Raw genomic sequence first — 17,980 nt, 5'->3', positions numbered from 1 at the left:
GATGACCGTCGCATGGATCACTGTGGCCAGGTCGGGGCGGGAAAGGTAAGGGACCAACTGCTTGATGCGGCGAAGGTGGAAAAATGTCGCCTTGGCTGTTGCTGTAACTTGCACCTCCATGGAAAGGGAGGCGTCAGGGATTACACCCAAACTCTTAACGGAAGGCAATGGCACTAATTGGGCCCCCGCAAGAGAAGGGAGTTGGTCCCTCATCCCCATGCCATCCTGACCTAGCCATAGGACCTCTGACTTTGAAGGATTTAGTTTCAATCGGCTCCCACGAAACCATCCAGCTACAGCTTCCAAGCATCTGGTCAGTGTGTTCGGGGCCGAGTCGGTGTGGCCATCCATCAGCAGATAGAGCTGAGTGTCATCAGCATATTGGTGACAGCCCAGCCCAAAGCTCCGGATAATTTGGGCAAGGGGATGCATAAAGATGTTAAAAAGCATCGGGGAGAGAATTGCGCCCTGTGGCACTCAACACACCAAGGAGTGGCGTGACGACATTTCCCTCCCTAGTGCCACCCTCTGTCCCCGACCAGAGATAAAAGAGCACAACCAGTTACGGGCTATGCCCTGTATCCCCACGTCCGCGAGGCGGTGGTCCAGAAGATCATGATCGACCATGTCAAAGGCTGCTGACAAATCTAAAAGGATCAGCAGTCCTGACCCACCTCGATCCAGTTGTCTACGGAGATCATCTGTTAGGGCGACCAGAGCCGTCTCCGTCCCAAAACCAGGACGGAAACCGGACTGAAATGGATCTAATGCCGATGTTTCCTCCAGAAACCTACCAAGCTGTTCGGCAACCGCTCTCTCAATTACCTTACCCAGGTATGGAAGATTTGAAACTGGGCGGTAACTGGATAGGTCTAAGGGATCTAATGAAGTTTTCTTTAAGAGTGGACACACCACTGCTTCCTTCAGTTCCCCTGGGAATGTCCCCGTGTCAAGGGACAAATTGATAATTTCAACCGGGGGGTCCGCGCAACATCTGGACACTCCCTAATCAACCAAGACGGGCACAGATCAAGGAGGCAGGTGGTGGGCCTACCAACTTGGAGGAATCTATCCACATCAGTAGGGAGTATCCGATCGAAATGGTCTAACACTGGACCTGAAGTCAGTCGAGGGGCCTCAAGTTCAGTCACTGTATCTAAATTGGCAGGGAGGTCACGGCGGAGCAACAGGACTTTCTCCGCAAAAAAGCTCGCGAATGCCTCACAGCTGTGGGTCAAATTTGTGCTTAAATTTGGTTGTCCTCCTAAGGACGTTATTGACCTAATTATTCTAAAAAGTTGTGCCGGGCGAGAGCTAGCGGATGCAATGGAAGCTGCAAAGTAAGATTTCTTAGCAGCTTTCATAGCCATCTCATAGGCTTTCATAAGCGTCCTATAAGATGTTCTTGAGGCTCCGTCACGAGTCCGTCGCCATACTTGCTCTAGCCATCTGAGATCCCGCTTCATTTTCCGGAGCTCCTCAGTAAACCAAGGGGCCCAGTTTCGACGGGGTCGCAAAGGGTGCTTAGGCGCGATCTCATCAATGGCTGCCAAGAGCCGGTTATTCCAGTCCTCAACAAGGTCATCTAATGAGTCACCAGGAGGAGCAGGGTTCCGCAAGGCTTGTTGGAATCTATCAGGATCCATCAGTTTTCGCGGACGAGCCCAAATAGGTTCGCCACCCGAGCCGGGGAGGAGCGGGAAGTCAATCTTGGCTTTCAGAGCGTAGTGATCAGACCATGGCACTTCCACAGCGGGGAGCATGATCACATCTATGCCAGTTCCAAAGATCAGATCCAGTGTGTGGCCTGCTTGATGAATGGGGCCCAAAACAAACTGGGAGAGCCCTAGTGTTGCCATGGAAGTCACTCGGTCCAGAGCCTGTGAGGAGGGAGCGGCATCGGCATGGACGTTGAAGTCTTCCAAAACCAGTAGGTTTGGGAACTCCAAGGCCCAGCCCGCCACCACCTCCAGCAGGTCTGACAGGGTGGCTGCAGGTGTGCTGGGTGGTCGGTACACCAGCCAGATAGCCAAGCTCTCCCCACACGAGACCAACACATTCGATCGCCGGTGATGGCAGAGCTCTGAAAGAGCAATCCTCCCGGAATAACAACGCTACTCCTCCCCCCCGACCCACAGTCCGCGATTGATGAAGGACAGAGAAACCTGGGGGTGTTATCATGTAGGGAGACTACTTCGCCTTCCTGTACCCAGGTCTCCGTCACGCAAGCCAGGTCAATCCCCTGCGAGACAAAAAAGTCACGCATGGTGGCGGTTTTGTTGCTTATGGACCTGGCATTGCACAGCACCAATGACGAAGGTGTGTAATCCTTGCTCTCCCTACCCTCATCCCTTGGGATGGGGCGTAGATTGGAAGGGGTTCGAGGATCACTGCATCTCGAAACCCTTCGCCGATAGAGATATCTAGCCCCATCGCCATTCCTCCCTAGCCCTTCAATTGTGGAAATCCCAGATCCCATACTAGCCTCCCCAATAGATGGGTAACATCCCCTCAATAACAAGTCATCCTTGGGCCAGTACTCCTGGGTCAAAATGGTATGGGAAAGAGGTGGAAGTCTGATAGGGTAAGTATCCCTAGAAGATAAAACCCAACCAACCGCACCCCAAGCAGGGGGGACAGTCCCATGGTGTTTCATTAACTGTCAATCCCCCTCTCCCTCCTGGGTTAATTGGAGGATTGATGGTTCTATCTGTGGCTGTGGAAGTATTAATGAGGTATGTGTTATAAAATGTGGATCACTGGCCAACAAAGAGCCAGATTCGAATTCGGAAGATCTGTCCATCCTGTCTCGCCAGGAGTACAGTAGAGGAGGCTGATCATTCTGATAAGTTTTTGGAACATTAGGCAAAGGTCCAGATGTAGATTTGGTGCTGGATATCTCCAGATTGTCAGCAACATAGAGTTCTTTAGGTGTTGTTGCCATAGAAATGTCGGAGGCGCCAAATTCCTCATCTAATTTGGTGTCGTTTGAAAAGGGAACAGGGAGTTGCACTGATGTCTTTCTATGGGATAAAGAGCTGTTGGACGTCTTTAAATATTGTGCTCTAGGCTCTACTGTCCTTATATTTTGGGTAGAAATCTCAGTCTTTATACTCATTAGCCTCTTCTTCAGGTCTTGTAATTCTAGGCTTACAGAGTTCTTTTCTTCCTTCGGGCAATTAGTATTTCTAGTGTTGAGCTTGGTTTCCTTTATCCGCATTAGCTTTGACTCTATGCAAGGGACCAATTGCCTCCTAGTTTCATCCTTAAATACCCTCACTGGGCAGAGAGAATGGAACCACCATAGGGTATCCTTTATCTCCATGAGTCGAGATGGGAGGGTTGATGACCTAAAGGTCATAAATAGGCGCGTGGTGTTTCTCAAGGTAGGCAGAAAGTGGAAATTTTCTAGATCTACATTTCGGTAATGGTAATTCAGGAGCTGAGACAAGGACATAGTAATTTGTCTGTGGTTCATCCACCTATGAGTGTATCGGTGAATCTCAAGCATTATCTGGTTCGTTTGCAAGACTTGACAGGACCTCACTTCATCCATAGTTTGAGTTGGTGAGTTGTTAACAGAGTCATTTCTTATCATCCTTTTAAGCCCTTGGGCATTTAAAGGGGAGGAACTAGTATCCAATTGTTTCTCAATGTTAACTATTCTGGTGAGGATTTCATCCAGTCTTTGGAGAACCAGAACCATAGTTTCTGCAGACAACATGCAAATCTCTTGGTAGGGGTGCGTATCCCGAATTGGTTGAAAGCAGGCTCCTCTGATATCTTGTTCTAGAGGCATGGGTGGGTCAGCGTTAGGAGTGGGAGGAATCCCTCCTGCTCCTGCTCTTGCCCTCTTGGACGGATTAGCTTTTTCTGGGAGGAGGGGGGTCGGGTCATTGACATCCTCCTTAAGGGGGGATGAGGTTCCCCCAACGTTGTTACTCACTGTTTGTTCTATTTGCTCCGTTTTCTCGGTTTCCTCAACCCGCTCTGTTTCTGAGCCAGGGCAGATGGTGTTGGCTCTCTGCCAATTCTTTGTTTTAGAGGACTTGTGAGTCTCAATAATGGTCTTCTGGCTCTTTGCACCTCATTTTCTCCTTCCGGCAGGCATTCTCAATAAGGAAGTCTCTTATGCTCTGCTTGCATATTTGTAAATAAAGCAAATGTCACAAAGATGACACGGGTTTCCAGCGTTCTTTCCTCCAAAGGAAAATAATCCCTGTAACATTGCCAGTTAAATAATAATATAGACCTATGTATTATTATTATTATTATTATTATTATTATTATCTATACCAAGACTCCACATTAATAAAAAAATATCTATAATCCTATGTATGCAACTCTCAAGTATAAACTTGTGTTTCCTTGGAGTGCGGTAACATTTTAACTGCACACCAAAGATGATGATAGTCAGCTTGCCTGCCCCATTCCCATATAATGGGACGTAAGGAAATGTGTCACTTGTTGGATCAAAATCTCAGCTTAGTTAGCCATGCACAGCACCTGTTGTGCGTTTGAACCCTGTTTTGTCTATGAACCATACTGATCTGAGCATTAAAGGGTTTGGGCAGAAACTGTACTCTGAATTTGAATTCTTCATCCTCCACTGGGAGTCAGGACAATTATTGTTTATGCAGCACCAGTAAGACTCATGAACACATGTTGTTTCTCAATGGTCCAGGAGAAAAAGAGGAAATGCAGGAGGTTATCAAAAAAACTGAAAAGACTGAAAGCCCCAGGGATGGCTGGCTTCAGAAATGGTGGAAAGGCATTAATTTCACATGGTTAGGTCCCATCTCAGCAGTAAAAATGAACGTATTGCACCTATTCAACTCCTTCCTGTGCGGCTTGAGCTCAAAGAACAATGTCGGTGGCACTGACTTCTCAATGGCTATATTGACACTGGAAAACATTGTCGGCTGAATAATCATGTTTGTTATAGCCACCAGAGGGAGGGAGGTATAAATATTCCTATTTTGCGATTTTATTGCCACTGCCATAAAATTTCATGGGTTGCTTAAAGAGGGTTGAAGTTGCGTCTTCTGAGGTGACTGTCTTTTTACCCTCACTGCTGATCATCCATATAATTACGAGCATGGAAAGGTGAGGGTAGGATTCACATAGTCCTGTCAGTGGAAGCCTTGCACAAGGTTGCCTGCTTCTGCAACAGGGCTTTCCCCTCCACCCCTCCCCACTGTGTGCACCCATGCCACATCCCACAGTTGACTTAGGCACTGGAGAACTCCTAGAAGCATGCAAGAAGGAACCGGGTATGTGTGTTCATTCTGGTTCTAACAGAACATTCAACTTAGCCCAATGATTATTATTTTTTTGCAGGGGGAACTTAGCCCAATGTTGAATTCCTCCCAGGAAGTGCTCCCCCACACACACACTTTGCATTTTTTGTGTGCGTGCAAATTGGGCTTAGAGTTCCTGGCATCACCTTTGTTTTCTCATGTGAGAATGGATTTTTAAAATAGCATTGATTGATTTGATTGATTGATTGATTGATTGATTGATTGAGATTTACAAAGGATGTTCCCTCGGCCACCTGGACAACTCCTCCCAAGATGCAGCATGCCATAAAAATTCAAGTCAATAACCACTGCTTGTTCTCATTCCAGATGGCTCATAAAGAAAGAAAAATTCCATGTTCAGACTAACCAAAAGATCTCAAAGGCAGATGGGAAATAAGTCCCTGTGTTCCTTTCCAACATGCCAACTTCAAATTATTGGTCAACTGTTCAATAAGCACAGTCCGCCAGACTTTATTGTACCAATTGGTTGGAGATGCTCCCTGAAGGTTCTTCCAAAATCCAGCTATTATTAGCCTGGCTGCTTCAAGTAGAAAACTTATTAGGGGTTTAAAATGTAAGTCCACATTCTCTCCTCGAAAAAGGTCCAGCCTTTCCAAATGAGAGTACTTGTTCACAATCTGTCAACACAGCCTTCTGTTTTTGTGTGCACAAATCATATAACTAACACTTACCTGTCAAAGTAACTGCCTTCCACATATCTGTCCAATTGTCGGTTTGAGTTTGCATATTAATATCTTGCTAATCATGGGTTTGATGGAATAATTTAGACCTTAATGCAAAAGATGCTGTAAGATTTCAGTCCTGTGGTATCTTGTTTCAAAAAGGAAGTTGGGTGGACCTCCCAAAAACTTTTCTTTTAGCAGGTATGTGGGAGAGCGGAACATTAGCACTTAATGTGGGGGGGGGGGAGATACCAGCACTAAAGGCAGTATAGAAATACTATTCTTTGCTTCGAAAATTTCCTTCTTCTAAGGCCGCTCACCCTCTTGGTGTGGCAGCACTGCGGGACAGCAGAGGTTCCCCTAAGGCCCTGATGATATTATTATTATTATTATTATTATTATTATTATTATTATTACTATTGACACTGATTGCATCAATGACATGTAGCGGGGGGAGGGACCCTCAGCCCCATCCCCATCAGTCTGGAGAAGCCTTAAGCCTGCCCACAGCAAGGGAAAATATAGCCCCTTGCTTTTTAACAACAACAACAAGGGAATTGCAGCATCAGTGTCCTGTCGAGATAGGTGGCATGGGCTTATGCCTATCAGGAGCTGGATCCGAGCCTGCACCCAGGATTGGTAAATAGGGGTGCAGGCTTGGTCATGGGCTGGGCCAGGCGGTGGAGCCAACAGAGCAGGAAGGCTTCCCTCGGGTCCATACCCTGGCCATTTAAACAGCCCACACCTGGGGCCCTACCTGTTTTTCTTTCGTTGGGCTCCCCACCCACCAACCCTTGGTTCAAGCTGATGGTCAATGACCTTGCTGTGGCTACGGTGGTCGCTGTATTCTGGGGCCGGGTAGGAATTTGTCCACCAGGCATATTGGCTCCAACCGGGTGGTTTTGGCTACCTCAGAGCAATAGTCACAACTGGGTTGGGCATTGGGGCAATCCTTGTCTTGGATGGAGCAGAGGTTGTAGTCTCCGCCTGTCAGGAGTTCAGCCTACATCGAGTAGGACCCTGGCAGAGACACATCCCCGACTGGCATGTTCTCTCCCTCCTGGTATTTTGTTCGGGAGCTTCAAAAGCTTTCTTCAGCCCAAAAATCACAGCGACCCATGCCAACCGACACCGGCACACTTAGGGATCTGCAGAGTTTGCGCATCATGCATGACAGAACTCAGCATTTTGGCTAATCTACTTTATTTACATATAAACACACTCGGAGCACTGCAACATGGCTCCCTCTCTAGCATCAGACAGCAAAGAGAAAAAGAACAAAGGACAATAGTCCCACTTCACGGAACACAGTAACACAAACATCCTATCTCCGGCACTTCCCACTCTATGGAGTCAAAACACATACCGTCATGGGAAAGACAAAAGTCCCATGACTGCAATCACGGAGCAGGAATTCTAACACCGCCTGCCCCTCCAAACGCTGGGGTATCCCGTTAAAGGGATCCAGGGGGAGTTGCCCTGTCCTCATACCCAGCTGGGGACCAGAGCCAATGGCACTCCCCCCAGACGGCAGTCCCTCTGGGATGTAAGTCCTAAGAGCCCCTGCCCGGATTGACCTATGCATTGCTTCCAGCAAATGGGCCGGAAGTATTCTTTGATTGTCCCATGCCCAAGCCAAACCTCTTTCAACTGTATTCAATAAAGTTGTGGCCTGTTTCAATACAAACCAGTCTCAGCGGTCTTGTAATTCTATGGGCGTTGGGGACTGGGGGGCATAATGTCTGGGCCTGCAATTTCTGGTGTGTGGGGACACTCATTATGTGTGGACATTACACATGACATTAGCCCCGATCCATAGGTATTCTGTAGTTTCTTGAGAAATACTCCTTCTTGACCTACTTTCCCTCCAACCAGCTTCCCTCCAGTTAGAAAGCAGATGACACTGTTAAGAGAAGGTATGTACATTCAGCTGTTGTGCATGTGCAGATAACAGCTTCATTGAATTCATTAAGTTCAGTGCAGGGAAACAAATCACAACATGGGCGTCAGGTGAGGAACATCCCTGCTCCCTTTCTGGGGTGAACGGCAACAATAAAAAGCAGGGAGAAACCACCTCCTGATGTTTCAAGCCGCTAACTAATGAGTACAGTGGTACCTCGGGTTAAGAACTTAATTTGTTCTGGAGGTCTGTTCTTAACCTGAAACTGTTCTTAACCTGAGGTACCACTTTAGCTAATGGGGCCTCCCGCTGCCGCCACACGATTTCTGTTCTCATCCTGAGGTAAAGTTAGGTACTATTTCTGGGTTAGCAGAGTCTGTAACCTGAAGCGTCTGTAACCTGAAGCGTTTGTAACCCGACGTACCACTGTACACACTTTCAGACTTAAGGCACATAATCGTGAAAGGAAAAGCACAGTTTGGATGGCTGTTTCCTTCCCTGATACAAAATACACCCAGTGGAAGAGGAGGACGGTCACCACATGTTGGCCAGGAATAAGGTGCTCATTTTCCTCACATTGGCCCCATGGACCACACAGAACAATTAAGACACTGTCAAATGGCTTGCCTTGCTCCTTCCACGTTCTGCAATAAGCATAGATGATTTATTCTTTCTGCAGCAGGTGGAAGGAGACTACGTGGCTGAGAAGTGAAGGTGGGAACAGGCCTTGGAGAGAGATGTCTTTCCTCCCCGGATTTTCAGAGCGTCTTCTCAAAAAAAGACGGCGCAGAGCAAGATTCTGACGTTACTCTCAGCACCCCTGTGGATCACAGCTCCCTCCCTCCCTCCCTCCACCCCACCTTGAAACTCTTTCAGTCTCCCGGGAGCATAAGACCGGCTGCAAGTAAAACTTTTATTATAAAAGTACTTGCTCACATACAGCACTCTGAATGTGGAAGAAATCAGGAACAGAGAATCTCTTCCAAATGCAGTTGTCTGGAAAATACTAAGGTGCTCTTTCTAGATCAATACGCTTTTCTGAGGTTTTTTGGATCTTGTACCAGAGAAATGAAGGCATGTCTGTGCTCATTAAAAACAGGGGGGGGGGGGGGAGAGAGATCTTAGAGAGAAATAGATGTTGAGGAGATCAAAACAAGCAGACATTTAAATTGCTTTCTCTCTGTGTGAATCCAACCCTAAACTGCCTGCCTCACTTCTCTACTCATGGAATAATCTTTCGCTTTCATATCTAGCCTGTGTTCCGAAGACTCACAGCACTGTAAGTAATTTCCTAAGATTACTCTCCCATTGAATTATTGCACTGGGTGCTCTGGGGCCCTCCAGTCTTACTACCTGCCCTGAAACAAAGAGGTATCACACCAAAAGGAAGTTTGTGGATTGGATCCGGCTCCTGAACCAATTTTGCTTGGCTCACACTGTCCCAATCGAACTTTAATTAAGGCGTGTTTAAAATGCATTACTCATAGTTTCACTTGTAAGGCAAAAGAAAAAAGAAAATTGCTTCCAAACATCACATTATTCAACCCAATAATGTTACATTTCTTTTGGGTCCTGCATGGAATTTCTCAATGGGTGGCACTTAGAGACTTTTATTATAAGGTCTGGCAACTCTAGGCTTACTATACATCAGGAAAACTCCTGACATGTCCTGTTGCTGGTGTCAGGAATTTTACTTTTTGAAATATGGCAACCCTAGGTAACTCAAAATATGTAGAGAAGCCCCTGGACCACATTTGGATAATAAAATGACCGGGGGGGGGGGGGGGATACATTACATGAAGCCTCTCCAACTGGTGCCCACCCTTAAAACTTCTGTGATTTCCTTGAGCTGTTTTGCTAAATTGGGTAAAAAATAGAAGGGGGCAGCTTAAATTAAAAGATGAGATTGGTTAAAAAAAAACAAGCTTGTGCAAAACCAGGAAGCCCAAATCTTTAAAATTCTACATATTTGTTGAAAGTTTTCAATGTAATGCAAGTTACTCAGGCAATAAAAAAAGAATATGCCTTGTCAAGAACATGCATAGTAAATAGGAGCAACATAAAAATACAAAGCGACAAAGGTGCACTCAGGGCAGGATTATTTTTTTTAGCAACCAGACACTCATAGAGGCCCCACTCAACAAATACTTATTAATACTATGGATCTCACTCCCACAGGAGTTAGTAATGGCCATTGTTAGCTTCTGGGTGGGGGAGTTTGCGCAAAATCACCTTACATTTCTCAAGCAAATGGGTTCACTTAAAAAAGGGAGGTTGGGATGGGTTGGGGGGGGGACAGATGTTCTGCAGGCCAAAACAAGCCCGTCCTCTCAATAAATAAGTACCATATATGCTTGTTGGGACGCGGGTGGCGCTGTAGGTTAAACCACAGAGCCTAGGACTTGCCGATCAGAAGGTCGGCGGTTCGAATCCCCGCGACGGAGTGAGCTCCCGTTGCTCGGTCCCTGCTCCTGCCAACCTAGCAGTTCGAAAGCATGTCAAAGTGCAAGTAGATAAATAGGTACTGCTCTGGCGTTTCCGTGCGCTGCTCTGGTTCACCAGAAGCAGCTTAGTCCTGCTGGCCACATAACCCGGAAGCTGTACGCCGGCTCCCTCGGCCAATAAAGCGAGATGAGCGCCGCAACCCCAGAGTCGTCCTCGACTGGACCTAATGGTCAGGGGTCCCTTTACCTTTACCTTTTTATGCTTATTGGAGTGAATGAGGATGCTTACAAAAATCCTATTCAAGTTTCAGAGGGTCTCTCCAGACAAGTGGTTTTTTTGTGTCTGTATTTTGCAGCATATCATTGACACAACAATGGTGTGTTAGTGGCAGATTTATACTGGACATCATTCTGCATTTTTTTTTTTTGTTGTTGTTCTGTGATATATCTCCAGTGTTACCTTATTAGCATCATTCTGAAATCCTGGACACCTGATTGTGTTTTTCAAAACAACGTGACACCACAATGTGATTTCGGTTCAAAAAATGCAACCCAAATATGCATATTTTGTGCAGTATGCACAAAGCACATAATTTAAGGGGAAATTAATTGAAAAGCTTACACAAAGGTGCCTTTAAGGAGAAGAAGACATACAAAATGTGTATAAAATACATACAATTTAGAAGGTTTTGTGTGTTTTTTTACTTTTTTATCTGCAAAAAGTGGATGGGACAGAGCATTCAAAACTGTCATGAAGTGGAAATAGGGTGATTTGTCTATCCTTCGTTTGTGAGCTTCCTTACTCCAAGACATCTGACTAGTGTTGGAAACAGCAGGCTGGTCTAGATGAAACATCTGATTTAAAAAAGCCTTTTCTTACATTCAAATGGAGAGCAAAGAGAACTGTGGAACATAGAAAGAGAAGGTAGAGAAAGACTTGTGAATTTGGGAACAAAAATGTGAAAAGGGATGCAGAGAGGGAAGAAAGTACTAAGGGGTGAGGGAAGATGATATGAGGGATGCAGCAGAGAGAATGAAGAGGGGACCTGCTATGGAGTGTTCAGGGGAAAGGCGTTTAAAAGATAATTGGTTAAAAATAAAGTGTTGGGTAACAAAGGAGTGTAGCCCTCCTGAGCTAATAAAAAATATGGTTATGGATTAGTCACCAGTTCTGCTCGAAGATATGATTTGGGGAGAAGAGAGGAGGGAGGGACTGTTCTTTATCAAGGACAAGAAAGCCAGGACCACCACTGACACTGGCTGTACCTTCCAGAACTGTAACTCAAAGACTTGGGCCTGAGCTTGCTTTTCCCTCCTCCCTCCCTTTCATTCTTTTCTTGTGTGTCATGTCTTTTTAGATTGTGAGCCTGAGGACAGGGGCCACTGAAGAACTGGTTTTTGTAAGCTGCGTTGAGAGCTTTTTTGGCAGGGTACAAATGCACCGGCAAATAAATCACAGTGTGCTTTTGGTGGGGAGGGGGTGGCTCCTATCTAATTTGGTGGTTCTTGATTCTAAAAGGGAAGCTGGGATAGAAGCCTGCCGGGCGAGTGTGAGCCCTGGCACACTTTCTAGCCAGGCTCATCATCTTACAAAATATGAAATAATCCAAACAGACCTATAAGCAAAGGTCTCCCTATTCACAGCCTACATTCCAGCCTCCAGGCGGTTTGCTCTCCCTTCCGAGGAGCTTATTTTACATCTTCACTGAGTTTGAAACGACTCAAAAGCAACCCAATACCTTTATCACATGATCTAAGGTTACACCACTCACATGTTAGCTACCAGAGAAACAACGATCAGTTAATCATTGACTTAGCAAGAACTCAAAAGTGCTTGCCCTGGCTTTCAATACAGCCTCATGGAAAATCCCCATGTTAGCAACAATCATTAATACACATAGCCATTCCCATTTCAGTAAATTAAACAATATTACTTAACAGGGTACCCTTTTCCTGACCCCTTTGGGATACAAGTGGGGCATCAAAATTAAAAACGATAGACATCATGAAAATCTTCAACTCCGTCTTGATCGCAGTGAGTTCTTTGTTCCTTCGGTAGCACTAGGACAGAGAGTAGCCCATGTTGCCCCGACCGTCATGGCAAAAAGTCAGGGATAATAGGAATTATAGTACAGCAACATATGGTGACCCCCTGCTCTAATGATTTGTTATTGTCTTCTTACCTATGAATGGGTTTAACCTTTCTGGTTCTCTGTCTGCGCAAGTGTTTTATCTTCAGATTACCCTTCTTTCGGGGGTTGGTAATGTGCTTGTTCTCCCCACTGCCCTTTTCGTTCTCTCAATATGTTGTGCATGATTATGAGGCAACGTGACAATGGCCTACACAAGGAGAAAGCTGGGGAGGGGGGGGGAGATGCCACCATCCCCCCTTTATCCAGCAAAGACTAATCTGCTTATTTTGCTTGTCCTTCAGAGAGAAGAGTGGAAGAAACAGGGTGATGAGAAACCAAACACACACTGCAGAATTCATCCTGATAGGCTTCTCAACAGCAAGGGGGTTGCAGAATGTTCTGTTTGCACCATGTCTGGCATTCTACCTGGTTTTGTTAGGTGGAAACACTGCTATTGTTACAATGGCCTGTCTGGATCCTCGTCTTCACACACCTATGTATTTCTTCCTGTGTAATTTCTCTGTGGCAGAGACTCTGGTCACATCCACTGTCGTCCCCAGAATGTTGGCAGGCCTAATGGTGGAAAGAAGCGCTATATCCTTTGGAGGGTGCCTGGCTCAATTTTACTTCTATTTTTCGCTGGGATCCACAACCTTCCTTCTGCTGGCTGTAATGTCAATTGACCGCTACGTGGCCATTTGCCATCCTCTGCATTACTCTGTCATCCTGAGCGGCAGAGTTTGCATCCAGCTTGCCCTTGGATCCTGGGCGATTCCCTTTCTTTTCATGATTCCCCCAACCATATTAAGGTCCCTGCTATCCTTTTGCAGCTCTAATCAGATTGACCACTTCTTCTGCGATAATGCACCCTTGCTCAAGCTCTCCTGCTCAGACACCCGCCTCATTGAGCTTGGGGACTTCCTCCTTGCGATTCTGTTTGTCTTAAGCTCTTTTGTTGTCATAATAGCATCCTATGTCGCTATCATCTCCACTGTTCTGAAGATCCCCTCTAACACCGGTCGGCAGAAGACCTTCTCCACCTGCACCTCACATCTCGTTGTGGTGGGCATCGGCTATGGCACTGCTATCTTCATTTACGTGAGGCCTGGCAAGAGCCACTCCACAGATATGAACAAAATGGTAGCCCTCTTGACGGCTGTAGTGACCCCGTTCCTAAGTCCCTTCATCTTCACCTTGAGGAATCAGAAAGTCAAGGAGGTCTTCAGTGACTGGTTGGGGAATTTAAGAGGTTTACAGAGAACAAAACTGTGATTGGTGAGGATCATAAAAAAGGACTGCATTTCTGGTACAGACCAAGAAGAAGAAGAAGAAGAAGAAGAAGAAGAGTTTGGATTTGATATCCCGCCTTTCACTCCCTTTAAGGAGTCTCAAAGCGGCTAACATTCTCCTTTCCCTTCCTCCCCCACAACAAACACTCTGTGAGGTGAGTGGGGCTGAGAGACTTCAAAGAAGTGTGACTGGCCCAAGGTCACCCAGCAGCTGCATGTGGAGGAGCGGAGACGCAAACCCGGTTCACCAGATTACGAATCTACCACTCTTAACCACTACACCACACAAGGTCTAGCAAAGTATTTAACAGTAACCAGTAAGGATTCTCTGGACACTCAGAAAGAGAGCATGAAATTGCTGACCATTATTTATTGTCCTCCACAGCACCCGGCGTTCAGATGTATATGGAAATTCATTGTAGCTATCATGGCTTATAGCAGTTAGCAGAGATAGTGACAGGTTTCAGAATCTTTCCGCACCTCTGGGGATAGTCAACTGGCCTATGGATATTTGCTTCTTTTAATATTTTTAGCCTGTTGTACCGAATGCCATCTTCGGCACACAGACCAACTTCGTCACATAAAAATCCTGCTTTGTCTTTTATATAGACTTTTTTTATATTTTATGATTTTTATTATCTAAATCATACCAATAAAGGCTGGATGAGTATAGACTTTGTAGTCTTTTCTGGGCTTCCAACAGAGAGCCCCTTGGTGAAAATGCACTTGGAGGCTTCTGGTCTTATAATAATTATAATTTTATTATTTATACCCCACCCATCTGGCTGGGTTTCCCCAGCCACTCTTGCCAGTCAGAATGAATTTTTAAAATTGAAGCACAGTGGAAAACAACTCCTTGGGATTTCTGTTTGCCTGCAGGAAGGTTAGACCATGTTGTGTCAAAGCAAGTGTTATCTCACACTTTCTAGGGCACCTTCCCATCACTTTCCTTATTGCAAAAAAGTCTGATCTTTGAATTGGCGGAAATGACTGGTAGAATCCGTGACCAGGGAGAAGAGTCGGTGGAAGAAGATTGGAAGAAATTCAAAGACTATTTACAGAAATATTGCAAAATTAAAGAATGTTAGAGTGATGTTGGATTGAAATTAAGTGGCTTCTAGCTGTACAGGCTTTAAAGTTATATATAGATTAAGATTAAGGATTAGGACTAAAAAAGTCAAAAGAAATGGAAAATTGGTTTTTAATAGATTAAAATTTAATGTTATATTATATTAAGATTAAGGATGGGATTAAAAAGGAGGGAAAGGAATTGCTGGACAAAAAAATTGAACTGGAATACAAAAGAGGGAGGTATGAGGAGGTCCGGGAAATAAGTAAATGTAAAAGTTGTGATGAAAAGATGGAATTGTTTTTAACTGTTTTTTCTTTTATCTTTTTGTATTTTGTATTTCGTACTTTGTATGGTGTTTTTTCTTTCTATTTTTAATTTTTTTTTTCTTTATTAAGATGTTTTTTTCATGTGAAACTCCAATAAATATCATTTAAAAAAAAAAAAAAGTCTGATCTTTGGAGGATGCAGGTTTGTTGTGCAAGACCCCAGTCAGCTATAGCTGCACAGCCTGAATTTGCCGATTCCTGACTGAATCCCACCTGAAAATAGATAATAGATCAGAAGTGGATACACTGGGCTGATGCTTTCAGTGCAGTATCCACAGCGACTTCCTGAAAGCAAAGTTTAGATTGAGGCTCCCCCGACAATAGCCATACTGGGAGAAGAGGAAGAACTAGTGGTTTAATGTACCATTTGTAGACTTCAACTTCAATTGCTCTAAACAAGACCCTGGAGCCTTCCATCCTGGAAGTGGAGAAGCTTAGTGGTTGCCAATTCAGTGAGGACTACAGAGACTTGGTACTTATCCAAATCGAGCCCTTAATTTGCAATTACCATTTTGTTTTAATAGACAAACTTTTTAATGAGACCCAGAAGGACTTTATGACATTTTCTTAATTGATCTCGGTTGGTCCCTTTTAAAAATAATTTCACCAGGCACATCTGAGCTAATGGCAACCTTTTGAAATACTGGCGACACCCGCTGGAGAATTCTGGGCTCGTTGTCATCATTCTAGCACAGCCTCCAGGCCCAAAGTAGTCACTGTTGGGCAGATTAATAACAAACTAAATGATAAACTACACTAGCCTAGCTTGGGGAGGTGGGGGAAGGAAGGAAGCCATTTTTAGGCTGAAATATGGACATGTGGCGCTATGGCTGCCAATCAGCCAGTAATTCACTGCTCTGTCCTGTAAAAAGCACATTTCGGCAAGCAACATGAATCAGATGATTAAAATATATAACGTGTGGCAGTATCAGACGGTGCAGGCAGGGCTGTATTGCTGACCTGGCTTCCCACTGTGGCATACATACCCTCCAACATTTCTCCAATGAAAATAAGGTAAAGGGACCCCTGACCATTAGGTCCAGTCGTGGACGACTCTGGGGTTGCGGTGCTCATCTCGCTTTATTGGCCAAGGGAGCCGGCGTACAGCTTCTGGATCATGTGGCCAGCATGACTAAACTGCTTCTGGCGAACCAGAACAGCACACGGAAATGCCGTTTACCTTCCCGCCGGAGTGGTACCTATTTATCTGCTCGCACTTCGACGTGCTTTTGAACTGCTAGGTTGGCAGGAGCAGGGACCGAGCAACGGGAGCTCACCCCGTCGCGGGGATTCGAACCGCCGACCTTCTGATTGGCAAGCCCTAGGCTCTGTGGTTTAACCCACAGTGCCACCTGCGTCCAATGAAAACAGGGGTGTCCTATTCCATCAACCTCATCATTATATCTAGACCCTGCCACTCTGGGCAGCTTCCAACAGATATAAAAACATAATGAAACTATACAGGGCCACTTTCAGATGTTTTCTAAAAGTTATATTATTAGTTATGTCCTTGGCTCAGGGGTCACACCCTCCAACACTTCTCTGACAAAAATCAGGATGTCCTAAGGAAAAGCGGGACATTCCAGGATCAAATCAGAAACCAAGATGGCTTCTGTATATCTGGGACTGATCCTGGAAAATAGGTACACTTGGAGGGTCTGTGCATGTCACTGAAGGTTGCTGAGGATGTGGGGAGGAGAAGGCAGTGGGAGTTCAATTTGATGCTGGCACTGAGTCAGGAGCAGCAGATTGGCTCCACTGTCACACCAGCACAATGGCAAGCTCCCTGCTGCCTTGCCCCATCCAGTAACTGGCAGTGATATGTGGCATTAGGAAGGAGGTCAGGTCAGAAGTACAGCCCCACCTATGCCGCTCCACCTGCTGTTGTTGTTGTTTAGTCGTTTAGTCGTGTCCGACTCTTCGTGACCCCCTGGACCAGAGCACGCCAGGCACTCCTGTCTTCCACTGCCTCCCACAGTTTAGTTAAACTCATGCTGGTAGCTTCGAGAACACTGTCCAACCATCTCGTCCTCTGTCGTCCCCTTCTCCTTGCGCCCTCAATCTTTCCCAACATCAGGGTCTTTTCCAGGGAGTCTTCTCTTCTGCTACTGCTTGTCAAATATTGTTTGCTCTTAAGCTTATCACTGGACCCGCCAGGCTCCACCAACATACTCTCCAACACGCCGCAGAGGGAAATCAGGGCACATATATTTCGGGCTCACATTCTTGCAGAAGCCAGAACAGTACAGTCAGAAGCCAGGGTGCCATCTGTAATTCCAGGATGTCCCGCTCTAAGGAGGACAGTTGACAGGTAAGTATCCACAAACCACACATGATTCTGAGCAATGACACTGTCACTCCTCTAGTTCATATTTATCTATAGATCTTATCAATGGGGAACAAACTGTGTAGGGGGTGCAGGGGCCTTGTGCCAGACCTGTGTGGCTGCCCAGAATTTTCCCATGTGTGTTGGCTCTGGCTAACCCACATCTAACCTTCCTGCATTGTGTAGGAAGGTCGAAGGATTATTTTACATGCGTTTTTTTCGTGACTGTGCTCGGTTCCCTATCACGGGGAGGATTCTAAGCGCATTCAGCCGAAACTCGCTTCAGACCTCTGCATGTAGGAAAGTCAGGAGGTGGAGTATATATCCCAAGTTCCCCAATTTTCCAGAGACATGCCCAGAATCACGAAAGCCATTCCAGTTTCTGATTTGATCCCGGAATGTCCCTATTTCCTATGCCAGTGCTGCCACGGAGGAGGATGAGCCAGCGCTTGTCCCGAGCAGTGGCGATAGCGAGGGAGCATCTCAATGCCTCCCCAGGGCCACTGCT

The 17,980-nt window shown here is 45.8% G+C and overlaps 1 protein-coding gene across 2 annotated transcripts in view; it reads left to right on the top strand.

The window, feature by feature from the left end:
- Positions 1–13,771, top strand: part of OR6V1 (olfactory receptor family 6 subfamily V member 1) — a 38,352-nt gene extending 24,581 nt beyond the window's left edge. The window contains exons 1-2 of one of the 2 annotated variants that reach the window (XM_080986964.1): positions 8,860–9,162; positions 12,762–13,771. In XM_080986964.1, coding sequence (XP_080843090.1) covers positions 12,787–13,731 — 945 coding nt within the window. In that variant the 5' untranslated portion in view covers positions 8,860–9,162; positions 12,762–12,786 and the 3' untranslated portion in view covers positions 13,732–13,771. Of the gene's footprint in view, positions 1–8,859; positions 9,163–12,761 lie in introns of those variants that run through there. The other variant, XM_080986965.1, reaches the window with a different exon arrangement.
- The last annotated feature ends 4,209 nt before the right edge of the window (positions 13,772–17,980 follow it).

This window comes from Podarcis pityusensis, assembly GCF_964106645.2.
Source record: "Podarcis pityusensis genome assembly, chromosome: 17".
In the NCBI taxonomy this organism is placed as follows: Eukaryota; Metazoa; Chordata; class Lepidosauria; order Squamata; family Lacertidae; genus Podarcis; species Podarcis pityusensis.
The sequence above is the reverse complement of the archived record's forward strand: the minus strand, read 5'-3'. Positions and strand labels throughout refer to the sequence as shown.